Here is a 26,738-nt window from a genome sequence, read left to right on the forward strand (position 1 = left end):
GAGCAGATTGACAGCAAACGCTATGTCTGGTCTGCTCCACTGTGACAGATACAACAAACTACCCAGAGCTGACTGAAAGAGTTCAGTGTTTTCGAACACCACGCGTTCTACTTGCTGACACTCCTTCACGTACCCTGTCTCCATGGGTGATCTGGCACCTGCACAATCAGACATCCTGAACTTCTCAAGCAACTGCTCAATCTTACCTTTCTGGCGAAGCAAAAAACTTCCATCACTTGCTCTTGCGATCTCTACGCCTAGGTAGGACTTGACATCTCCAAGTTGCTTCAGCTTGAACCGCTTACCAAGCTCCTTAGCAAACTTCTCCACCTGTTCACTTGTCCTTGTCACCAACAAGATGTCATCAACAAACACCTGTGCCACTTGCTGTTGCAAGCCTGAATCTCTAATGTAAAGACAACTGTCTGCAAGAGATCTCTTAAAACCTAGCTTTTCTAAAGCTTCATGTAGACACATATTCCAATTCCTGGCAGATTGGCGTAACCCATAGATGGATTTGTGCAACCGCCACACAACGCCTGGTTCACTGACTTCGAACCCTGGAGGAGGACGCATGTACAACTCCTCCTGGAGATCTGAGTTCAGGTAGGCGACATCTACATCAAAATGGTTCACCTTCCAACCTCTCTGTGCTGCTATTGCCAAAAGCATTCTCAAAGTCTCCGCCCTAGAAGTTGGCGAATAGACCTCTGTGAAATGGACTCCGCGTTTCTGCGTAAATCCACGCGCCACTAATCTCGCTTTGTACTGTGGCTCTCCTGCTTCTGTGGGTTTAAGACGGTAAACCCATCTGCAGCCAACAGCTTGCTGGTTAGCCGGCAGCTGTGTGAGTGAGAACACTCCTAGAGACTCCATAGAGTTCATCTCCTTTTGCATCGCCTCATGCCATTTGCTGGCTTCTTCCCGAGGCAACTTCTGAACATCCTCAAAGGATTCAGGTTCACATCTAGCCACACCAACCCAGACACTTGTGGCTTCATACCTTTCAGGTGGCTTCCCTTTGGTTGATCTTGCTGACCTCCTCAGCGTGAATTCTGGAACTGCGCCTGATTCACCTGGATCAACCCTCCTTTCTTCTATGTCAGAATCATCCCCCTCTGACCTGCTGCGCCGTTTAGGGCGAACAGCTGGTTCTGCTGGCGAGGATGGTTCCCTTCTTGGCTCAGACTTGACAGAGACCTGTGGAGGAGTCCTGGGACTCCCTTTTGGAGAGACACGGAGCATCTCCCTTGGAGATCCCTGCTCTGGACTCTGTGGCTGTGGACTGTGCTCATCAGCAACAGGTTCAGCCTCACCCTCTTCCTCTTCCTCATCTGATTCTACCAGGATTTCCGGATTTCCGTGAAGCCGCTTCCACCCACTCTGCTCGCAAAACTCAGCACTGCCGCTAATAAGCAGCCTGGACTGGTTGCCAGCAGGGTATGCGAAGCGCCATGCCTTTGAACCCGGCTCATAGCCTACAAAGATCATCTTCCTGGATCTTGGCTCACCTTTTCTGCGCATGGCCTTTGGAATCAGAACCCAAGCTGTAGATCCAAAAGTGCGCAGAAAATGGACCTTCGGCTTTTTCCGATGAAGCAGAAAGTACGGTGTGTCCCCTACACTGGAATTGAACACTCTGTTCTGCAGGAAACAAGCCGTTCGGAAACTTTCGGCCCAAAAGCGCTGTGGCAGACCTGAGTCTGCCATCATAGCATTCGCTGACTCCTGCAGCGTGCGAAACTTCCTCTCTGCAACCCCATTTTGTTGCGGAGAGTGGGGGGCCGTCAGTCGATGACTGATACCCTTCTGCCTGAAGAACGATTGCAGCGCAGAACCTGTAAACTCCCCCCCCCGATCGGATTGAAAGGACACTACTTTGGTAGAGAACCGTAGTTCTACCGCTGTGATCCAATCCCTGATCAGTGCAGCTGCCTCTGACTTCTGTTTCAGTGCAAACAGCCAGGCATGTTTTGTAAAATCATCAACCAAAAGCAAAACCCACTTAGAACCAGCTAACGAAGGTGTCGGCATGGGTCCCGACAAATCTGAATGCACAAGTTCAAAGGGTTTACTGGTTTTCCTCTCAGACCTGGGATATGAGCATGTTACAACCTTTGATTGCTTACAGGCTTGACAATCTAGGTATTTGTCACATGCCTTGAACCTGCACCCAATGGTGTTGTCTGTGGCCTTCCTCACATATGACCACCCTGCGTGTCCAAACCTGCGATGCCATAGGTGTAAGCAATCATGGTGTGGTGGGACATTGGCACACTGCCCTTGGGCATCTTCAATGGACTCTCCACTAGCCCCATTTTCCACCAGCCCCATTTTCCCACCAGCCCCATCTTCAATGGGCATCTCGATCAGAAAGAGCGTGCCTCTTCTCTGGACACTGTGAATCTTCTTCCCATTCCTGAAAAAGGAACACACATTGTTAGAAAACAAAACATCAAAACCAGCAGCCATAAGGGCTGGCACACTTAGAAGAGAGTGGGCAAGCTCTGGTACCACAAAAGCTTCTATCCAATGGTCTATGAAAGAGCAATAAAGAAGACCAGTTTCAGTCAATGGTCTTTGAGACCCATCAGCTAAAGTAACATAACGTCCAGTTTTAACTGTCTTGCAGTTCCTCAAATGCCCAGACGATGTCACTAAACAATGCGACGCGCCTGAATCGATGACGAGAGATAAAGAGTGTCTCTGGTTGTTTTCCACAGATGCCAAGGCGTTGCTAGCACTCCCATCGGTTGCCATGGCGACAGCCTCTCCCGGGCTAAGGCTCTTGTCTTTTCTCAGAGACGCTAGCGCAGCTGTGAGGTGGTGATAAGACGCTTTGTCTTTGTTTTTCTCCCCGCCTGCAGCTTTCCCACGTCGTTGCTGGGAACCTGCCCTGGGAACCTGCTTTGTTGACATTCCACGCCGGCCAGCCTCCCTGCTGCCACCCTGCGCCTCTAGCGGACAATTGCGGACCAGATGTGTATTGCTTCCACACCGATAGCAGCTTTTGGAAACAAAAGCTCTTACACAGTCCTCGCCACTCCTGGCTGCTGCCCCCCCACTCCTTCTTGGGGTGCAGCCTGCGGGCTCTTTCCCAGCCCTCTGCCTCTTTGATTCTTCGTCAATCAAGCGTCCGCTAATATATTCGATCGTAAGATCCTGCGGGGGCATCGTTTCCATCGTGAGAACCAAGTTCTCATAACTCCTGTCCAAAGAGCTTAAAAGCGTGTAAGCCTTAAGTTCATCTGGGAAGGGCACATTGAGCTGACGCAGCTTACTGAAGATAGTCAGCACCTGAGCAATGTGATCCCTTATCGATTCCCCTGGGGATAGCCTCTTCTCAAACAGAGAGCGTATCACATGGATCTTTGCCCCAGCTGTGGTCCTCTGATGAATCCTAGTCAGAGCAGACCAAATCTGATGACAGGTATGCAAGCCATCAATATGAGGGAGCTGTGATGCTTCGATCGCCATCACCACATGAGACATTGCTTTCTTGTCTTTCTTTGCCGCCGCTGCGGCCCTCTCTGCCTCTGCGGCTGATGGATTGGGTGGGGCCTGGGCTGGATCGGCCTGCGTGCATTCCCACAGCTGCTTTCCCTCCAGCCAATAATACATGCGCTTGCTCCAGTCCTCCCAATTGGCCCCATTCAGTCTTTCAAAGGGGATATTGAAGCTCTCATGGCCCTGCTGTGCGGCAGCCATCTTCCTCCCTCCCCGGGGGCTTCAGCGTACTCACTAGTTTGCCAGCAAGCCGGACCTCCGAAGCAGCCGTTCCTCCTGGCTCTTGGTTCCTCTCTCCGGCATCTCCCTCCTGCCCTTTCCTGGCAGGAGATTTACAGCAAACCGACGCTGGTAATTTCCTCCCTTCTCACACTTGTCAGGAAACACGACACGTCCATAACCTCTTGTATAAATCAAACCCCTGCGTCCAGTCACACTTCCCTGCGTCGCTCTGCTGGAAGTTGACGCGGCAGGGGAGCAGAGCTGCAGCGGTCCCGTCCGTGTGAGATGAGGGATAAATCAAGTCCAAAGACAGCTCAGTTCTTATCTCTAGAAGCGTTTATTTACAAGCCATAAATCAGTCTCCTCCGTCGGAACTTGGAGGCATTCTCAGCCGTGCTTCCAAGAGCACACACTCGCAGCTTCTGTGCTAAGCTGCTGCTCAGTGAGAAGTGAAACTGACTGAGGAAACAGAGGACTTTGTGCGTCACTTCTCTGCGACAAGCCCCTCCTTCTGCTCCCCCTCCTTTTCTTCTCAGACACAGGACACACCGGAGTACTGACCCTGTCAGTTCCAAACTCCACATGCACTAGTTAAAATTTCAAGAGGAAATGCAAATAGGTATCAAAATGCAAGAGACACCCAGAGACTTCTAATTCAAAATATCTCAATAGACAGGTTGCAAATAATGTACCTCCTTTTTTTGTTATGTTTCTGTTATGTTTTGTGGGTGGGGGTTTTTTTGTAACGGGTTGGGCAAAATCTTAACTTTAAAAAGATGCTGCGCACAAAGATTGGAGTCTCCCTTCCTCTTGTCACTGGAAGTGAACCGTGTTGCAGCAGACCAAATAAAGGATCAGACTTACCAGCCACTCTGCTTTTACTCAGTGCTTTTCTTCTAGGAAAAAGGGTGCCAGTATTGCGGACCCTTGAGCACCTCCAGGGAAAAAAGCACTGCTTTTACTTAACCTGGTTTCCGTCTCCGATTTTACTAAGACCACTGAGTGAACATTAAGGGAACACAAGTCCCTTGAGCAGGGTTGAGGTGCAAAGGAAATCCTTGATTTTTATACCAATCGGGACTATTGCCAATGCATTCATAGAACTAAATCATAAGCAAAGAACTTTGCAGACATCTTCTGAACCTGTTTCTAAATCTCAGAGTCTACTCTGTCTCATGCTGTGCTAGGGGAAAAAAATAGAGAACCGACAAGCTGCTCTCCATTAAGCTGGAGGGAGGGGGAAGAGCAAAATGAGAAAGGAAAGCAGGGAACAAGCCTGTTTATTCTCCTCTCAGTTTTTTTACAAGAGTGATTTCCTAGCTCAAGAGAAGAGAGGCCCGTTGCGTCTGCTGATGTTATTCTATGATTGAAAACTTGCAAAAAAGTGAGGGAAGGGCTGAGCAAGGCTGTGGCAAGGAGTCAGCCCTTTCTCTCCCCATTCCCTTTTCTGGCTAACGGTAAACAAATAAGCTCACCCAGATGATCTTAGAGCAGGGGTTGTCAGGTTTTATTGGTGACCCAGAGTCCGAGCCGCCATTTTAATAAAACAGTAAGCATCTAACCCTCCCAGAAGAAATCTTGTAGGGAAACGTGTGCAGGTACCTTCTAAGGAAATTCTGTGAAAGGAGAATAAGTGTGCTGTGACCATCTTGTATAGTTTCCCCTGCTATTGAGGAATGCTCCCTGTTGTTATTAGACAGCAACAACATTGATGTGTACACGTGCTTGTGTGTAACATCCATATTGTGTGGCGAGTTCCCACTCACCCCAGGTAGAAATAATGACACATGACACAATTATTAAGGTTAATGGGATAAAAAAGGCCACATCTTTATTGTCAAAACAAAAAAAAATTTTTTTTCCTTCCAGTAGCACCTTAAAGACCAACTAAGTTAGTTCTTGGTATGAGCTTTCGTGTGCATGCACACTTCTTCAGATACACTGAAACAGAAGTTGCCAGATCCTTCTATATAGCTGTATTACTACAGTATTACTAATAATACTGTAGCTGTATTACTACAAAGGAATTTCAGAAATAGACTGGAAAGAGAAGCTGCTGAATTGCAACTCATTACCAAACTTAAAACCATGGAGAGGCCTGGTCTGAACAAAGACATTGGATTCTTATCTCATTATACATGACAAAGCCATTTTTCACCTTCTCACCCCTTGCTTTTTCCTGTAAGACCTATTGCAGTCGTTAAGAGTCGTCAACAGGCTCATCACAGCTATCTGCCAATCACCCATTCCCACCACCCTTCTGAGTAATACCCCTCCCCACCTTCTCACTATATAGAAGGATCTGGCAACTTCTGTTTCAGTGTATCTGAAGAAGTGTGCATGCACACGAAAGCTCATACCAAGAACTAACTTAGTTGGTCTTTAAGGTGCTACTGGAAGGAAAAAAATTTTTTGTTTTGTTTTGACTATGGCAGACCAACACGGCTACCTATCTGTAACCACATCTTTATTGGTTACAGGTGATGAGCAGTATTAGCTTAGGATTGGACCTACCCGACTATATCTGACTCCAGCCCATCTGCTTGAAGTCCGGGAAGGGTTAACCACCGGTAGGAGGAGTCCTGCTGATGCACATCAACTAGGAGCTCCCCTGGGGTCACAGATAGGAGGCGTGCCTTAGGTCTTAACCTCCCTGGGCTTTGGACACGGCCATGCCCCCCAGAATCCTTTAATGGACTACCCTTCAAAATGCGGGGCAGGTGAATGCGCTACCTCCCCTTTTCCCATCTACAGAACTATTCCAATGCCTAACCGCCAATACCCAGAAAGTTGTGACGATTTGCTATGAGGTAGGCGAAAACCAAGTGGCTGGTGCCAATTTGCCAAGTGGAAAGATTCCTACCAGGCCCCTCTACGGTGACCAACCAAGGTCCATAGCAAGGTCAGAGGAAGCAAACCTTAAAGGGCGGGAGGGTGGCCCGCAACCCCACCTCCTCCCTAAGGCGGAAGTGGCTTTGTGTGATCTCCAAGATCAGGACCAGCAGGACATAAACATCTTCCTATCGTATGCATAAGCTTGTATAGGGGTGGCTGTCTCTCCAAAAGGGCTGGTGACCCAGTGGTGTGGGGGGCCTTCAGCTTAGCCCTTTTGGGGGGCCCTATTTGTTCCTCGAAATAAATATTCCTGTGTCAAAATTAGGGCTGCATGAGATCACTTGACTTATTGGTTAAAAGCACTGACAAGTGGGAGCAGTCAGATTGACTCATTTAAGAGAAATTGCTTAGAGGGGTACCTGCAGATTATGCTTCATAACTTTCTAGGAGGGCCAGAGATTTGCTTGCTTGCTTGCTTGCTTATTTATTTATTTATTTATTTATTTATTTATTTATTTATTTATTTATAAGATAGTTCAGAGTCTGACACCTCTGTTCAGGGTTGCCCAGTGAAGGCCTTCGTGGGGCCTGGAGCGGTGACCCCCACCCTAATGAATCTACCTCCATTGACTTTAGTTGAGGTGTAAGGAAAATGAAGAATGGAAACAGTGCAACAAACTAAAACACTAGAATTCAACAATGGCAATTCCTTCTTTGTAGTCGCATTTCAAAGGTATCCTCTCAGTTAACAATGTATACCAATAACTTGGATGCTCCTCAGCCAAAGGGATCCCTAATTCTGGGCATACATATGAATCTGCCACTGATGTGACCGCTGCCTTAGAGGCAGCAGATGTTGACATAACACTTGTTTGGGCCAGTTTCTCAGCTGTATTCTGGTTCCAGAGATGGCTCTTGTTCCCTCAGACTTTGGGGTAACCTGATGCCTGAATAGCATCTAAACAGCCCCATATGAATCTATATATCTAAAGACAGAGCTGTAGTGGTTGGGCGGGGGGAGGGGTTAGCCAGGTTTTTTGTGGGAATGTTCAGGGTGGCAGGAGATGATATATTGTTTATTAATATCCTTCCTAACTTGCGCTAGCAAGTTCCTTTACTTAGCAGAGTTTGCATTCCCCTTTTCACACACAGCAGATAGCTGGTTGCAGGCTTGTGTAAGCCTCTCACTATTATACAATTCAGTCTGTCTCAGATTGAATTGTATAGTTCCTGGTAAATTCCCTTTAATCCCTCTTAAAAGAATAAAGACACAACAATCTTATTTAAAGTCAATAAAAGAAGTTTACTCACATCAGTTCACAGTTGGATTCCTGAAGGCATACTTAGTTACAAATATGTACATGTGGATCTACCCCATATGGGGGAATAGTTCCAGTGCTTATGCTAGCTGAAAGCTAGCATAGCAGTCCCTAGCTAAAAAGCTGTTCCAACGAATAAGGAAGTCAAAGAAGAGAGAGATTGCTGTGTGACTTTTCCTTTTTGTTACCTGGACAGGTAAGGTCACGCTCACCTCTAGTCACATGCAAGGAAGGATGCTCCAGCCCAGGAAGTAACAGGAAGTTTCGACTAGCTGGACCAATATCCCCTTACATGTCCACTCTAGGAAAACAAGGAACGTTGTATTTGATTGCTCCCAGTGGATTGCAACCCACATTTTTGCCCTGGGTGTGTGTGCAAATGCATGTGTGTGTGTGTGTGTGTGTGTGTGTGCGCGCGCGCCAAACTGGGTCTTTGTCCTGGGTGAAATAAAGCCTAGTTTTGCCCCTGCTGAAGACTTCTAACTTCATATAGACTCCATGGCTTCAACACTGGCCAACTTTTCTCTTTCCCCACCTGTCATTGCTTTGTTTACCATCTAGCTTGATGAAAAAGTGCTGGAGAAATAAATAAAAAAGCTTGCACACTATTTTGTTATATTTGGCCTGATAGAGGTATTGCCTTAATATATACTTTAGAATCCACCTATCTAAGACATCCAGCTAATTCGAGAGGTACATTTGAAGTGCTTGCATGAACGATGTACATTGCCTTGAGTTCCTTGGACAAAAGGCAAAAGTGAAAGAAGCAAATAACACAATGGGTTCTCTCACTGGCATTTTGCAGCATTTAACGGCACCCTGTTGTCCCATCATGGTCAGGCCGCAGTGCTGCTTGCCAAATGAGGAATGAACAGAGGTGGGCTTAGGAATCACATTTCCAAACCCAATTCATATCTCAGCTTGGTAGAGGGGAGAAATTTGATACAAATTAAAGGGGAACTGGGATGCAGGTGGCGCTGTGGGTTAAACCACTGTGCCGCTTGGGCTTGCTGATCGAAAAGTTGGCGGTTCGAATCCCCGCAACGGGGTGAGCTCCCGTTGTTCAGTCCCAGCTCCTGACAACCTAGCAGTTCGAAAGCACACCAGTGCAAGTAGATAAATAGGTACTGCGGTAAGGTAAATGGAGTTTCTGTGTGCTGCTCTGGTTTCACCAGAAGCAGCTTAGTCATGCTGGCCACATGACCTGGAAAAACTGTCTACGGAAGCAGACAAACGCCGGCTCCCTCGGCCTGTAAAGTGAGATGAGCGCCACAACCCCAGAGTCGTTCGTGACTGGACTTAATTGTCAGGGGTCCCTTTACCTTTACCTTTAAAGGGGAGCTACCAAATTCTCATTTGAAACAAAGGCATCCTTAAAATTCACCCATATTCACACTTATTCAAAATTTGCAGTAAAGTTATGCAACCAACCAATGTTTTACAAAACATTACAACAGCATACAAAAATGCATTATATTAGGGGAAAGTGAGAGAACCCAAACTGACAGATCTTTCTATTCCTAAATTCAGCTTTATCTTGCCTGCTTGTGTCCATACCTGGCAAGCTGAGCCTGCACTATATAGCTCTTAAGTTTCTGAAACCCTGTTGAATGGAGTAACCCAATTCCCACCCCTCTCCCTCTTCTCCTCTGCAGAAGCCCAAGGACACATTGGACCCCAGCTGGTGCAGCCGCTCCTACACTTCCTCCAACATGCTGGGTGCCGACCTGCGTCGGGGACGTAGACGCCTCTCCTCCAGCCTGCAAGTCCCACCCTGGAAGCCCATAGACAGAGCGCGCTCACCAGAGCCCGACAATGTCCAGCGGCCAACTACTCTCCCACTACGAATCCCTCCACGCATTTCTATCACCCATGCTGACCCGGACAGGTAAGGCAAAGGGAGATAGTGAAGCAGGGGAGCTGTGTTACTGAGAGAGCAAGTGTGCTGGTGGATATCCTACAGATCTGAGATGCCAGCACATAGAGAATATAAGGGATGGTTATTTGCTGTGTTGCATTTGGAGCTCCTGGGAAGAGGAGGGTTGGGAGTGACCTCTGTAATAATGTGAGGGCAGGCATCCAGCAAAAGAGTTGTGGAAATGGTTTCCCCAGCACACCTGTGTCTTGTTCGTATGTAAAAACTTTGCTACCATGTAATCAGCATATAATTTACAAGAAATCTCTGGATCTACAAATGGCCAACAAAGGTGGGTTAGAAATTCAATTGCACACTTATGTTCACATCTGGTGGGGGTGTAAAAATGTATAATTTTTTGCCAAAGGATGTTTAAGGAGATAACAGAAATCACTGGTTTAAAGCTGACCGAAAGTTCAGAAGTTGCATTATTATCAATTTATGATGGGGTGGAAGGTTCACAGGCTATGAAGGACTTGCTCACAAATTTATTGGCAGCTGCACAAGTTGTTATAGCTAGGAAGTGGAAGGGCAAGCAGAATATAAAATGGAAGAATAGTATAAAGAGGTGTGGGATATACCTATTACTGATAAATTAACATGTGCCATTAAGGTAAGATGGGGAATATGCAGGATAACTTATTTCAAGGAGATATGGAGGGTGTTTGTAGAATTTGTACTGTTAAAATGGAAAGAGGTCAAACCATCGCAAGAAGTGTTGAAATTTTGGGAGGTTGGATAGTTACAATGGAATGGTATCTGGGGTGGGGTGCACATTTTTATTCTTATTTATTTATTCTTATTACTTTGGCAAAATTAAAAAATCATTAAAAAAGAAAGAAATTCAATTGCACATTACAGGAGAAATTTCATTTTATAAGTTTGCTTGCTAGTGGCAAGATTGGTGGTGGTCATAGTGAACAGAACAGAAGCAACATGGCCCAAAACCTTACTAAGCCCAAACAGTCCACTGTATACGATGTCAATAAAGAGTGTCTGGTTGCAGTTAAGAAAGAGCAGAATTGATGCAGCAATCCTGGCCTCTGATTCCACTATCAGCATCAGCTTCTGTTCATGTTTGCTGAGGAGAAGTTCTGGGACTTGCTTCCTCTTCTTCAGCCAGGCTGTCAAAGTTGTGGAGAGATGCTTAGATGGTAGTTCAGATAAATAATCAGGGAAGAGTACAGAGTTGGATTCTCTTGTGTTGGCCTAGTTCACACATCACAGTAAACTGTAGTTAATGGTTTACTTCAGGCATGTCCCAAGTCTGTTTTGGGGATCTAATCCGGCCCGCCGGTCGATTTAATCCGGCCCCTGTGCCAGTTTGTTTCCTTGGGTAAAATCCTAACAAAACCTCAACAACTTCAACCCAAAAATAGGTCAACAACTGGTTGGCCCTTTGGTCGGCCCTCACGGCCCTTCACTTCATCAAATCTGGCCCTCTTTGAAAAATGTTTGGACACCACTGATTTACTGTGAATGAACCAGCTTTGCTTCTCCCCAGGAAGAAGGTTTTGCATTATATCTGAACCGAGGTTGTGGTTTGTTTCAGTGAAGCAAACAGCAACCTCTGGTTCAGATGTAACACAGCCAGGGATGGTGGTTTGTTTCCCAGCAGGAAGAAGCCAAGCAAGGAAGACTGACGCATGAATGGTTAACCCATTAGCTATGGCTAATGAAGCTGACTCAGCTAGCCCTGGCCCCAAGAGCTCAGACCTCTTCCTCCTCTTCTAGGCTGTGATACACCCATTATATCCATTTGTTTATTATTATCAAATGATAAATATATACTAGGATGCTTTTTGAGCTGCTCCTGTTGGAATGTAAGTTCTTAATAATGCTAAATCTCTTTTCTTTGCAATTCCCATTTCATTGAGTCCAAGTTTGTTTACCTGTGTTTCGCTCTGGCATTTAAGAAACTGCACCCACTTCTCTTCATATGGTTTCTAAACACCTTAGCTAGTACATATTGTAGTGAGTTGCAGGGGTGGGGGTGTAGCCTGCATGATTCTCAGGTCCCTTATGATTCTTGGGGTCCTGGATCCAGTAAGGCTTAAAATGTAATGGAGGATCCCATTGTTGAACTAGCCAGTTAGCTTCTTGATGTGTTAATGGGCCTAACTAAGCATGGTTGCTGGTATAAGAAAGCAAATGGCTCTGTGGCAGAGAGCAAAGAGGTGGGGCCCCTCCCTCACCTGGCTGATAGAGAGAAGGACGACAGCCGGAACAATGTATGAAAGAACTGGGCAAGAAGCAGGCAGAAGCCAGAGGGCGAGAGTCATGCTTGATTTCTGCTGGAATCCAAGGCTATGACTATAGGAGAAGCAAGACCTCTTGGGGTGTTGATGCTGTGAATCCCTCCATCATAGGGTCAGGTTGTATATGTGTGTAAATAAACCATATATCATAAAGACACCACAGTCTCTGCTGTACCTCATTTCAAGGAAACTCAACCCTGGGCATCATGCTATCTTGACCTGCTTGGAGACTAGGGAGACGTGCAACATTATTAACACTATACCTCAATTAGATGTAAAAGGAAGACTTTGACAAGTTTGCCATCCAAGCAGAAAAAAGCAACTTGGATGGAGTTTATTTTTGGTTGAACCCGTTGTTAAAAATTATATTTATTTATTTTTAAGTATTCTGCCTCTGGAGTGATTCAAAGAGTTCAAGTCCCAGGCCATTTTCAGGTGCCAGAACTTTTGATGCCAGGAGTTGTTGGTAACTGCAGGCACTGGTGGTGTCAGCCTAACCTTTGCCCAGGTGAGCAGAGTGGGGCTATGGTAAAATAGAGTGTTGATAGTGCAGTTCAGAATAGGATTCCTTGAATGAGAAGTTAGTTGCTGCTTTGAACAGCAGCATATCTGGATGGATTGAGGCCAATACTGGATGACTGGGGTGGGGGAGACTTGGAATGGAATTTTGTGGGTAACTCAGTTGTGGCCCCTGCAAGGCAGCCATTAAGAATTGTTTTTGTTCTCTCTTTTATTTCAAAGAGAGGTGGTAGATTCATAGAATTGTAGAGTTGGAAGGGATTCCAAGGATCATCTAGTCCAACCCCCTGCAATGCAGGAATCTCAGCAGAAAAAAGAGTGTTTTCTCCCTCCTCCTCTTTGTATGCTCACTACACACATCAGACCATTAGGGTTAATCCAGAGAGATTTACGATTAAATCTGCCTCTGAACTTCCCAACCACACCATCTGTATTAAGTGGCTTATTCAGATCAGAGATATACATTTCCCTGTGACAGAAATTCCCTTTAAAACCTCCTTCATCTCCTTAACTTCCCTCCCTCTCAAGCCACCATTCCAGAGGGGGCCTGCATAATCCTCTGAGTGATGATCTCCTCTTTGATAATCTCCTGTTTGCTGTGCTCTGAGGGAGCTCTGAGCCCAAAGCCATTGCTGAAAACATCTCAGCCAAAGGATCATGATTAGTTTAGTACTATTGGCAAGCCAGGTGCCCCGACCTTATATTTGTGCATTTCTGCCTAAGTGTAGAACCTGACATTTATCCCTATTGAAATTCATTTTGTTAGTTCTCCAATCGTTTAAGGTCATCTTGAATCCTGATTCTGTCTTCTGCTGCATTAGCTACTTTCATGGGAAAGGCAATATTAATTGCATCATAGACATCCACACAGGGCCGGCCCGCCCATGAGACAAGGTGGAGCGACTGTCTCACACAGCAGGATTCACAGCAACAGCAGCAGATCCCAGTGTAGATCTTTATTCCCCCCTGGTTCCTGTGTGTGTGTGTGTGTGTGTGTGTGTGTGTGGTTAATTTAGGAATTCAAACTGCTAGGCTGGCAGGAGCTGGGACAGAGCAACAGGAGCTCACCCTGTCACGGGGATTCGAGCCGCCAACCTTCCGATCAGCAAGCCCAAGAGGCTCAGTGGTTTAGACCCAGGGCCGTCTTAAGCATATCCGGCACCATGGTGCAAAGCTCCCTCCGGCGGCCCCACCCCGTTTCCCAGAGTTTTTTAGGGAGGACGGCGCTGCTGGCAGGGCTGGAGGAGGAGGGCGGCGGCTGGAGGGTGGCTCCTCTGGTGGGGAAGACGTAGAGGCTGGACGTGTCACCTCCCGGCTCAGCTGGCTGCTTCGTGCTGCAGTGGCTACGGCAGACGGAGGCTCCGGGCGTGGCACTCCTTTGGCATGGCATGGCGGAGACGGGCAAGGGCGCCGAGCTGATGCCGAGAGGTGCCGCGTCCAGCCTCCACCTCTTCCCTGGCACCTTCCAGAACTTGGCGCCCCACACCACTAGCCTCTATGGGTAAGACGCCCCTGTTTAGACCACAGCGTGCCGCAACCCCATAGTCACCTTTGACTGGCCTTAACCATCCAGGGGTCCTTTACCTTTACCTTTAACCTTTTAGTTTAGGAATACACCAGAAATAGTTACTAGCATGGTTGGGAAAGAAATAAGAATCATATACTTTTTGGATTGCTATGCAGTGTCTGGTGTGTATACAGTCATACCTCATGTTGCATCCGCTTCAGGTCGTGTGTTTTTTTTGGGTTGCGGACTGCCAAAACCTAAAAGTACCGGAACAGGAACAGGTTACTTCTGGGCTTTGGCAGTTGTGCATGCGCAGAAGCACTAAATTGCAACCCGCGCATGCGCAGACGCACAGACGCAGATTGCAAACATGCATCCCGTATGGATCACGTTTGCAACCCGAGTGTCCACTGTACATTGTTTATAGTTATGTGGAGGGCCAGGAAGGAAATTAAAGCATTGAGGAAGTAGTGGACATGGAAAGCGGAGTAACAGAAAATGACAATTGATCCACCGCCCACCCCCAAACACTGAAACAAATCGTCTACAGCCCCAAGTGGAGATGTTTGGAGCTGCATTTCCCTGAATTTACAGGGGAGAAGCATTGAGACTGGTGTTGTTTGAAGGCTAGCATCATTTGGACTACACAAATCAAATGGGACCACAAACGGCTACAAACACGCAGTATACTCCCGTGTATTTGCTAAGTGTACCTTACAATGTTGTGGCAGCCACCTCCATCACCCTCTCATTAAGGGCCAAGTTCCATGTGGCAGCACAGCCCACGCGCATTTGCATTCCTCATGCCTGCATCTGCACTACGCTCCGTTCCTGGCTTTGCCCCCTCCAGTTTTGGCAAGAACTTGTCAGAAAGATAACGTTCTGGCTTAGCCACAAAAGAACTCTGGCGGTCTGCAAATCTGCTGGATTGCTTGCTATTCTTTTACCATTGTGAGGCACAAAGGCATCAGAGTTAAGATGGTGATTATCAATAATGGGGTGCATTTTGGATTCCCAACTAACTGCCACGCAACAGATCTTGTGTCTTAATGCTATGCAATTATAGCGAGCAGCATATGCCATCATTAGCACTCCCTGGTGTGCTGGAGAAGGGGGTATTAGCTAAAAGCATGCTTATTTTTAGAAGGTCCTTTAAATGTTTCTTTTTTGAAAGAAAACACCCATAAATAGTCCTTTAGTCCCCAAGAGCCCTATTAGTTGAAGCAGCATGATGTGCCCTGAGATTAGTATTAATGTGCAGCCCACTTTATAAACTAATCTGGGAATTGTCTTTTTAACACTAGAGGAATATATGCTCAGCATTGACTTCTCTAAAGCTGCAGTCCTATGCACATTTCCCTGGGAGTAAGCCGAAAGGAAAACCTTGACAGGGTCTCAGGCTGCGTGTCACTGCACTATCATAGGCTACTGTTTTAAGGACCTCTTCACACATTGTATGTTTGGAGGCACACCTGTGATAAGGGACAAGAAGTGTTTTTCATTCTGAGGGTGGCATTCCCTCATGAACCTTTCAGGGTTGGATGACTATGGTGCAACTTGAATAAAATATTGGAGGGGCCCAGATAATCTTCTTTTAAAAAAATATTATTAATTTTCCATTTAAACATATATAATCACATCATTATTATCCGCTTTACCTCTTTGGCTCTTTAGAGCCTATCGACTTCCTTCCCGCCCACCTCTTGGCTTTCAAAATTAACCTTTATATCACAGCATTTTATATATTTTCCAATTCTAATAAGACTCATCATAAAATACCTCAACATTTAAATAAATGTAGAAAGGTAAAAAAATTCTCATTACAAGTCTTCAGATACCCCTACTAGTGTTGTTGATGGTTTACAATGATCTTTCAAATATTGTATAAATTTACTCCAGTCTTTTTGGAAAACGTGATCATGCTGTTTTGGGATTTCCCCCGTCAGCTTTGCCAGTTCTGCCAAGTCCATCATTTTCATCTGCCACTCTTCTTTCATTAGTACTTCTTGCTGTTTCCATTTTTGGGCTAAAAGGGTTCTTGCCGCTGCTGTTGCATACATGAACAGTCTTTTATCTTTTTTTTGGTATCTCTTCACCTACTATACCCAGTAAAAAGGCTTCTGGTTTTTTAACAAAAGTGTTTTTAAACATTTTCTTTAACTCGTTATTTATCATTTCCCAGAAAGCCTTTAGGAGGGGCCCAGATAATCAGTCACAAGATGTGGCACACATACACACCTCATTTGAATGGCAATGCCTATCAATTTGGGAGGCTTTGCCCCCCGAATATTTTATTGGGAGTGAAGGGACTTGAGCCCCTAGGAATTGGCTCCTCTGCTTTTCTGGATGGGGCCAGAGACATGCATGACTCTTAACTTTCTCCATAGGCAACATACCAGCCAAGTGGAAGTGAGAGGTTTCTACCAGGGTTCTCCCCCAGCCAAAAGATTTGGCGAGTTCTGGTGGAGCAGTACCCTACTTTCCCTCCTGGACTAGCCTCAACTGGTCTTCTTAATAGCAAAGCTATAGGTGGTATACCAGGTAAAAGAAAATAATCAATAGAAGTTAAATTGCATAGCATCACCTAGTGGTTGGAGGAAATGTAACCCTCAGCCAGATGCAGGTGACAGGAATTCATTTCTCTCCAGTTTCATTATCCTGTTCTTGAAGGGCTCAATTTGCAATTCTCATAAAAAAACAAGAACAACTAATAATCCTGTGTTAGTCTATAAGGGGGGAGGGAATCCAAAGTCCATAGTGGGATTTTGCAAGCATTCATGTGCTCAGAGAGTGAGCTGCAGGCAGTCTTTTGTTTCTCCTGTACTGATGTTCTAGGATGTGTGGTGGTCACCTGTCTATGTTACCGGGTGGATCTTGCTCTGTAATACACTGTTTGTCACTCAGACTGCAACCATTTGGTGGAGCATTCTTGCAGCCTGAGCCAATTCTAAGAAGACAAAATTGTTCCATGCAAGCAAAGCCATCTCTCAGGAACATTAACAGCAGGCAGCATTGATAGCTTTATAATCAAGGAGCCGATTCCAAGGCAGCACTGACACAAACTCTGCAGGAAATATGTGCGTCTTTCCTAGAGACCAGTGAATGTATTTTAATCTTCTCCATCTTAAATGTAAAGCACATTTGATTAAATGTAAGTTGCCTCCCCCATCCCCTCCATGTGATGTGCTACATCCAAGGTTTTGTTATGAAACTGTTGACTTTTACAAATGTGTAATGTATTTTTCCTTTTATAGATGGATTATAGACACAGAGAGCACAGTCTGTATAGATAACAATTTTACTGTGTTGTACAGGGAAATTTGTTCCTAAATACCTGTGGTCTTCTGTCAAAGTCATTCCCGGCTGCAAATCACTGTGGGAAAGCTGTAAGGGGCGGAACTGTATTTATGGCAGCAATAAAATAAAATAAGATCTGGTGAAATGTGGCAGAAAACCCAACCTTCTGGAAGCCTAAAAACTGAAAAGTTTACAGGACTCGAATAAAATCATGGATCTGTTCAAAATTAAAGTATGTATAATTAAGTGTGTTAAGTTGTGGGTAGACATAGCAGACGACACAGCGATTCTTCCAAAGCAGCTCTTTATTTGTAAGCTGGAACAGAACTAAGCTGAGGAGCTCAGTCAGCCTGTTTATATAGAGCTCCAGAACAATTGTAACTGTTGTAACTTTCTAAAACTATCCAATCACAGAACGTCACTTTTCGATCCTTCATTTGCATACAAACTATCCAATCACAGAACGTTACTTTTGATCCTTCATTTGCATAACTATCTACAGTATACCCCTGTTGGCCCAGGGTGAGAACATCAGTACATAACAAAGTGGGCCTCAGATTTAGTCACTTCGTAATTCTTTTGTATTTGATTCTTCTCTCAACTTGTTTCTACCTGCAGTTTAGAGCTGAAATGAGAGATATGATTTGGTAAAAGACATGGTTCTTTTTTGTTCACAGATATTTCATCATATTTAATTACGTCTCACTTCTTAGGTTTTGTTATTTTGTTTTGTGTTCCATCATTTTTTGTTTTAATTCTACCTAAAGCTGGAAGTGGCCTAGGTCTCTCTGGACTACGGAAACCGAGTGTCCCTGATCACTGTTCTTGCTGGCCAGGGCTGGGAGCAGCACACAGGCACTCAAAGGCTTGGCCAGTATACTCTGTAAAACGGACTGCACACACCCACATCCCAAGCATGTCCCAGAACCTTTTGCGAATTGCAGTGTTTCTGAAATGCAGAAAACTTGAAAAGCACAATAGACAGTAGAGTCTGCAGCAAAATAAGCACTCCAGCATAAGTGTGCAATGAGATAACATTCTTTTTATTGCTAAAAGAGATCAAAATCAATATCTAGATATAACAATTTCATTCTTTTCATCCCCCCCCATTTATATTTCACCCTATGTTGTAATCATCCCAGGAGCATTCAGTTAAAAACAAAATAATTAAACATAATATGCATAAGGAAAGATAAAAACGAACAAATTTGATAATAAATATACACAACCTTCCTTGCTAAGATTTAAAAGAAGCCAGTCACAGGACTGGAGCCATTCCTTAGCCACACTCCTAATGAGTCTGGCATCGTTTCCGTTTTAATATTCCTTTGATATCTCCACCAAATAGTGTGTTTTTCTTCACACTCAAGTGTCACAGAAGAGTAATACAGTAATGCCCACACTGAAAGCGTTGGGCTTTCAGTGCCTGTAACACTTTCTGGGTTGTCTACAAATTTTTGCTTGGAAGTGATTATTTCACTCATTTTCCAAAAATATTTTTCACCCAGAACCAGCGTTCCACTTAAGATCTGTGAAGCTGCTGCATTAAACCAAGTATAGATAGAAATTCCAGCACGCTGTTCTGCTTCAATGGGAAGCTTAATTCCTTCGTTTGTTAATATAGAATGCAGATTCCACGAAATGGAAATAAGTACAAATGTACCTGCTGCGAAGTCCACAATTGCTCCGATGGAAAAGAAGGTGACGATGAAATCATCGTGTTTTCCCGGCTTAAATATGTTGTAAAGCGCAAAGGCCATACAAAAAACGGTCAGCGCATTGGCAATTGAGGCCAATGGCATCAAGTCCTGGGCAAGGATGATTTCAGAGGGTAGGACTCCTCATCATTTAACGGTATGCATATGATGTTGATCTTCTTCATTGTAATTCTGCACATGGAACAGGCGCCCCAGATCCCAGTGCCCACAATGCCAGGTTTGTTGCTGCCCATAATGTTCTCAATCTGCCACACTCTTTGGAGAAGCAGAACCATAGTTTCTGCAGACAACATGCAAATCTCTTGGTAGGGGTATCCGGAATCGGTTGAAAGCAGGCTCCTCTGATATCTTGTTCTAGAGGCATGGGTGGGTCAGCGTTAGGAGTCGGAGGAATCCCTCCTGCACCTGCTTTTGCCCTCTTGGACGGATTACCTTTTTCTGGGAGGAGAGGGGTCGGGTCATTGTCACCCTCCTTAAGGGGGGGTGAGGTTCCCCCAACGTTGTTACTCACTGTTTGTTATATTTGCTCCGTTTTCTCGGCTTCCTCAACCCGCTCTGTTTCTGAGCCAGGGAAGATGGCGTTGGCTCTCTGCCGATTCTTTGTTTTAGAGGAATTGTGAGTCCCAGTTATGCTCTTCTGGCTTTTTGCACCTCGTTTTCTCCTTCCGGCAGGCATTCTCAATAACAAATTATTATTGTTACTCACTCTCCATTCAAGATTGGCAGATGTGGAGCAGATGTTCATAAAGCAGCCAATAAGAGCCAGGACAAAGGCATCCAGTTGCAAACAGAATACCCTGCACAACAGCCGTACTGGAAAGGAGCCATGATGTGTCGGGGCTGGAACTTTAGCTTTGGTACTGGGAAGACTGGCGATAGAAGGCATGCTGGAGAAAAACACAGACAAAAGATAACCGTTAGATACTTAGGCACAGTATCATATGGACATCCACCTGGCCTAGGGGGCGAGGCCCACACTCACCAGCCCTACTGAAGAGGCTCCTCATGAGGCCGGAGGAACATCGCCCGGGTGTGAGGCATGGAGGTCGCTCCCTGCAAGGCCCTTTCCACCTGGCCTAAGTGGAACATCACCCGGCTAATGTTTTCTTGATTTATTGATTTAATATGCTGTAAACCGCTTTGAGATTTTTATTAGAAATATAAAGCGGTATAGAAATTAAAAAATAAATAAATAAATCTCCTAAAGTTTGAGCAAATAGTGATGTGCAGCTAAAACAATGCCATCATTCTAGGGCAAATTCTGCATTTCCCACCTTGAGACGTTGGAATGGAAAAGTCTGCTGTACCTGCAATCATAAGTGCCAGGAATCAGACTTCCCCAGGGGTGAAGAAATTGCACAACCCCTTTTGTTCTATTGGACCCCCTCAATGCAGATGATTGGGCTCTTGTCTACTCCTCCTCTGCTCCCCTCCCTTCCCTCTCCATTGTTAAAATGTCAGGCATGATCCAACTAAAGTTACACATTCTACCCTTGAAAGAAAGTTTGGTGCAACAGATTAATACAGCTAGTAAAGGTAAAGGTAAAGGGACCCCTGACCATTAGGTCCAGTCGTGACTGACTCTGGGGTTGCGGCGCTCATCTCGCTTTACTGGCCGAGGGAGCCGGCGTACAGCTTCCGGGTCATGTGGCCAGCATGACCAAGCCGCTTCTGGCGAACCAGAGCAGCGCACGGAAACGCCGTTTACCTTCCAGCTGGAGCAGTACCTATTTATCTACCTGCACTTTGACGTGCTTTCGAACTGCTAGGTTGGCAGGAGCAGGGACTGAGCAACGGGAGCTCACCCCGTCGCGGGGATTCAAACTGCCGACCTTCTGATCGGCAAGTCCTAGGCTCTGGGGTTTAACCCACAGCGCCACCTGCTACTGTTCAGTAAATAATCCTTTCTGACTTTAGTCCCCCCCCTCTCTCTCACACACACACACACAATGTGAAAAGCCTACCAAGTGGCTCTCAGACAGGGCAAAAGGAAATAAATGTCAGTTTGTTCTTATCTGAGAAAACACTGCTATGTTGGTGGGGAACTGAGGAGTGCTGCATATATGCACCTACACGAAATCAGTTCTTCAACTAGTCTCTGGTATGCAAGGGCTTTTTCCAGGGCTTTCTCTTCGTTTGTCTGACCTCAGAGAAGACCTGAGAAAAGTGAAGCTGGTCTGAGCACGGTAGCAACCGCTCCTTGGAGTTCTGAGGCAGTTGGAATGCAGCTTGCTTTGAACTCTCAGAACAACAGAAATCATAACTCCAGAGTACTGGTTGTTTAGAACATTTGGCAACTGCTTGGAGGCAGTATGCATTTGAATACCAGTATGATTCTGCAACTTTTAAAAGACACGTTTTTGTTAGATGGAAGCGTATGCAAAGATTGGATACAAAATGTGGAAATAAACACCCCAGCTGTCAGTTCCAAAGGAATGAGTGAGCAAGATTTGAAATAAACAAATAGACAAATAAACAAATATTTAGTTGTTTCCATTGGGTTTGAACACCACTTTGAATTACAGCAACTTTATTCAGTAGTACTGGTGGATCTGACTAGTCCAGTATCCCTTTTCTAAAAATGAAAAGCTTTATAAAAACTCTATGGGGACAGGCAAGTATTATCTCCATATTACAGTCTGGCAGAGGTGTGGAGACGACTGGTACTGTGAAATAATTTATTGCTTAAGTTCGGTCCACTTTGTAAATTCATGATGAGGGGGATCTTTGACTCAGAGGTTTCCCAGCCCATTGGTTGTTTTCCTGGTCACCCAAATATCAATTCTCCCTACATTCACTGTGTTGGTCCCCAGGTAGATAACTCTTTTGAGATTCACTGATCTTCATGTGCTATGGACTCATTTTTATTTTTTTTGTAGATTTATAAGTCTTCTGCAGATACTTTTCCTGCACATGCCCGTGGGGATTCCTTCCCTTATAAAATGTGGGACTGAAAATATCCAGCATTCCCAATTTGAACGCCTGAATGGGAAGTGGCAGACACACCCTGTGTGAAGGAGCACTTTCTTATTACTGGTAGTTTTGGGAACATGGGATATAAATGAACTGTCCCTCATTCTAGAGAGCTGTAAGCCCTCAGTATACTGCTAAATCAATTTCATTGTTTTGACCTTTCCTGTTAAGGGAGATGCTACAGCTCTTGGGTCATTGCTGCTGCCCATTTCTGTACCTTCCCCAGCTTTATGATACCCGTTTTGAGACTAGGCGACTAAAAGAGCACACAGTATTCTAAATGTTAACGTCTCCCTCCGCAAAGAAATGGCCTCAAATTACCTGCCCCTTTCAGTGCTGCCGTTTAAGCCCCAGACTCCTTTGTTCTGAATATTTTGTCACAAGCTCAGCTTTCCACCCTCCCCTTAGAGCCACAAGGCCCCAGGCTAAAATACCCTGCTACCAAAAATGACAAAGTGCTCAGTTTAGCAGCAGCAGAAGAAATGAAGCTGCAAGCGGGTTTTGTGTCATTCCCTCGCTCTCAAGGGCTGTTTTCTTCAAGCGGTGGTTAGGAAGAAGAAGTTTTGGATTTGATATCCCGCTTTATCACTACCCGAAGGAGTCTCAAAGCGGCTAACATTCTCCTTTCCCTTCCTCCCCCACAATGAACACTCTGTGAGGTGAGTGGAGCTGAGAGACTTCAGAGAAGTGTGACTGGCCCAGGGTCACCCAGCAGCTGCGTGTGGAGGAGCAGGGCAAGCGAACCCGGTTCACCAGATTACGAGTCCACCACTCTTAGCCATGGGGTGCAGGGCATGGGCATAGCCATGCTTTTTGTTGGGGGGAAGGCCTTTGGATGGGGGGGGGGAGCAGAACCAATGTGATTGGTCAGTTAGTTAAGTATATTTTTTATTGTTTTACTTGATCTAGAGGAGACAGCTGTCCTCACCTTGGCTATGCCCATGGTGCTGGGCGGCAGCTGTCCCCCTAAATCCAGTAAATAAATAAAAATACTTAACTAACTGTCCAATTGTGTCGCAGATAACTCAGTTCTGCCCCCGCAGCATAAAGCTCCCCCCCCCCATAAGTCCTGGCTATGCCCATGACAAATATAAGATAAAAAACAAATAAAATAAAACCTACATATAGCAACAGTGTTTTGTGTTGTGTAGGCTCCTATGATGTACATAATGGGCCCCGCCTGCTAGCCTGCTCCCTAAAATATCACTGGTTCGCTCATTTCTATATCAATTACTTTGATATCAATTACTTTGATAGGATACATATTATGTTATGTGCAAATGAGATATCTGTTAGGTCCATAAATTACCATATAGCATATATTCAACACAAAAAACAGCGACAATTTGTTGTTGACAAAGGACAGCTGGACAAATAAAGGGCCCCATTACCTTCAGCGGCTTAGGGCCTCATCAAACCTAAACCTGCCCTGTGTATACCCACCCACCTACAATTTGCTGTGTCTTCACCTGACTTTCAACCCAGATGTGCAGTTTTCAGAAGGAAAGGGGGCAGAAAAACAAAAGGTGTGAAATCCCCACAACACGCGCGCAAAGGACCTTCTTGGATTGTGACCCACATTCAGTTCTTTACAACTGTAAAAATCATAGGCGTGTATGACAGAAATATCAGCAATATTCGGGAACTCCAGTTCTGTCTATCTATAAACGGTGTTAATTTTAGCCATCTTCTAGCTAGCTATAACGTGTGTGTGTGTGTGTGTGTGTGTGTGTGTACACCAGCAACACTTAATTATCTAATCTGCCTGCATGACAAGCGCATAGTTGTGACAGAAAATGTATGATGGGAATCTGAGAAGAGGAAAACCAAAGAGACTCCATTTTGCTTCAGATAATAGGCATTCGCTCAAATCAAGGCAGACATAATTTAGCCTTCTCTGCAACTTGCTGGCTTTTCTAACACACCCCACCTACCTCAATACTAACAACAACAACAACAACAACAACATTTTTATCATTTATACCCCACCTATCTGGCTGGGTTTCCCCAGCCACTCTCGGTGGCTTACAGCACATTAAAAATTGTAAAACATTAGACATTAAAAATTTCCCAATACAGAGTTGCCTTCAGACGTCTTCTAAAAGCCAGATAGTTGTTTATTTCCTTGACATTGACATCTGCCATTGCAATAGTCTGACACCCCACCTCACATTTAGATTTTGCCATTTTCACCTCTCCCACTTCCCCCCAAAATGTACCGACCAGCAAACTTAGCTAAAACTGCCAGACGTTCCATCACCCCCTAACCTGCTTAACCGAGAAGCTGTAAACTGCTGACTTTGCAAGATGAGATAAGACAAAAAAAGAAATACTAGGTTGCCATAGTGATTGCTTACGCTGAATGCTAATAGCCAATAGAATCATAGTATTATTAATGTATGGAATTAAACGGTATAAGATGTGCGAGCCATGCCGTGAAGACAGGCAGGTTTTGGAACTTGATTCCGTTGTACCATCTTACTGCAGTCTGAATATTTTTTTTCTTTTTCCACCCTGGTGTGATTCTTGACTCATCATCCCAGTATTGGACTTTTGTCCATAACAGATACATCTGCAGATTCAGAATTTCTCTGGTGCTTCATTTATATTCCATCAGTATTCTGAACTGCCCTCCTCAAAAGGATGTTATGAAGAGTAACAATGTCTCGAACCTGATCTACTAATCAAAACTCTCAGGTTGAGATCCTATTCACCTATGATTTTATTTCTTGCTGTGAGACACCCTGAGAAATAATAATAATAATAATAATAATAATAATATTTATACCCAGCCCATCTGGCTGGGTTTCCGCAGCCACTCTGGGTGGCTCCTAACAGAATTAAAAGCACAATAAAACAATTACAATTACAATTTATTTATTTACGGCTATTAGCCCATAAAATATGTACAAACATAAAAACACAGGGACATAAAAACAGATATATCCGACAACAGAAGGTGAACACCACGATGCAAGGGTGGGTCATTGAGCAGAGCCAAGTGACAGCTTGGGGCCAGGAGAGCTCCAAGGGACAGATCACAGAAAAGGAAAACTGAAGACAAACTCCGACATGCACTCTCATCATAACAGTTCGATTAGTTTTGATGTTGTTGTTGGTTTTTGGTGGTTTTTGAGTGTGAGATAACCGCATTCAGAAATCTCGCCACCTGCAGAGTTACAGAAGGATCTGTATCCTGCAAAAGCAGTGCGGTGTGTGACTCAACAGGCCTGCCAACCAAGCGCAGTAAAGCAGGACCCAGGAATTTAGCCCTGGCTATGCTATGTAGGGGACAGTTGAACATTATATGTGAAAGAGATTCAACAGTTTCCCCGTCACACACACATAGCGGAGACACCAAACCCTTGGAAAATCTGTGGTTCAGCAGGTTCGATGGGAAGACATTGAACCTTGCACGAATAAATGCACGTCGGTGTGGTACTGATGAAAGAGATGACATGTATGATGGAAGGCCAAGTGGTGGGGTTATTCTGTGATACCTGGGGGAGCAGAAACCCCCACCCCTGGCGAGGTTGTGTTGATTTTCAATGTCCGCTAATCTTTGCTCAATAAGGCTTTTGGCTGAGCGTAAGTTCATCTTTAAGGAGTCCGCTGGGGAAATTCCGATGCTCAGAAGTTTGGCATGGATTTTCCCTACCCACGGATTGACAAAGACGTCCCGCCAGAGGCACTGAAAAAGGTAATGGTTGGGAAGCCTATGCCAGCTGGACAGCCAATAGCCAAAGACTCGCTTCCAGATGACAGTCTCCAATGATGCAATCCTTAACTCCAGACGTATGGCTGCGTTGCTCACACACATGGGGAGTTTCAGAAGGCGACGGAGAAACTGATTCTGCAATGTCCCCAGTGATGTTAAATTGGACCCTGGGGCCCAGAGCGGGGCAGCATAACAGAGGGTGGAAACCACTTTTGCGTGGTATACCTTCAATGCAGAAGGGATGTGAGAGGCTCCGTCGGCCGCAAGAAATTGGAGTAGAGTATAAAGTATTGTTTTCCCTTTGTTTAGTAAATACTGTATCTGTGGCTTCCAGCTTAGATTGTAATGAAAAAAGACTCCCAGGTATTTAAATTTGAAAACCTGTTCTAATTGGACTCCATCTAACTTCCAGCTGTAAGTTTTCCGAGACCTGGTAAAGACCAGGACTTTAGATTTCCCATGATTAATTGTCAGATGGTTAAGTTTGCAATAAGCCGCAAAAATCTTTAGAGCTCTGCATAAACCAACTCTAGAGTAGGAAAGGATCGCTGCATCGTCGGCATATAGGAGCAAAGGGCAGCGAAAATCAGCTAGGCGGGGGGCATGAATGTTGGCTTGAGACTCGTTCAGAAAGAGTTTCATATCGCTAATAAACAGGTTGAAGAGGAGTGGGGCCAAAATGCAGCCTTGGCGCACACCTCTATTTATTGGGACCTCGTTGGATAGGTTTCCCGCCGGTGTGAGTCTCACTCTAGCCGACGACCCATGGTGTAATTGGGTTATAAGCCATAACAGCCTTCTATCTATGCCCCATCTCTCTAATTTCTTCCATAGGCAATTTCTTGGGATACTGTCGAAGGCAGCCTTTAGGTCTATAAAAGCGACACATAGGCGCCCCCGACTCGGGGCAGAATATTTTCTGGCAAGATGATACATGATTACCATATGGT

The 26,738-nt window shown here is 45.2% G+C and overlaps 1 protein-coding gene and 1 long non-coding RNA gene across 2 annotated transcripts in view; one reads left to right on the forward strand and one right to left on the reverse strand.

The window, feature by feature from the left end:
* Positions 1–26,738, forward strand: part of PDE4A (phosphodiesterase 4A) — a 378,145-nt gene that overhangs the window by 63,250 nt on the left and 288,157 nt on the right. The window contains exon 3 of the mRNA XM_083593229.1: positions 9,539–9,771. Within this exon, the coding sequence (XP_083449355.1) occupies positions 9,539–9,771 (233 nt within the window). The remainder of the gene's footprint in view (positions 1–9,538; positions 9,772–26,738) is intronic.
* Positions 18,405–22,645, reverse strand: LOC310753095. The gene is made up of 2 exons (XR_014543177.1): positions 21,171–22,645; positions 18,405–19,984 (listed from the first exon to the last, which is right to left on the reverse strand). It is a non-coding gene; the product is annotated as an uncharacterized lncRNA (long non-coding RNA).

The sequence above is a fragment of the Podarcis filfolensis genome (assembly GCF_964270895.1).
Source record: "Podarcis filfolensis genome assembly, chromosome: 17".
Lineage (NCBI taxonomy): Eukaryota > Metazoa > Chordata > Lepidosauria > Squamata > Lacertidae > Podarcis > Podarcis filfolensis.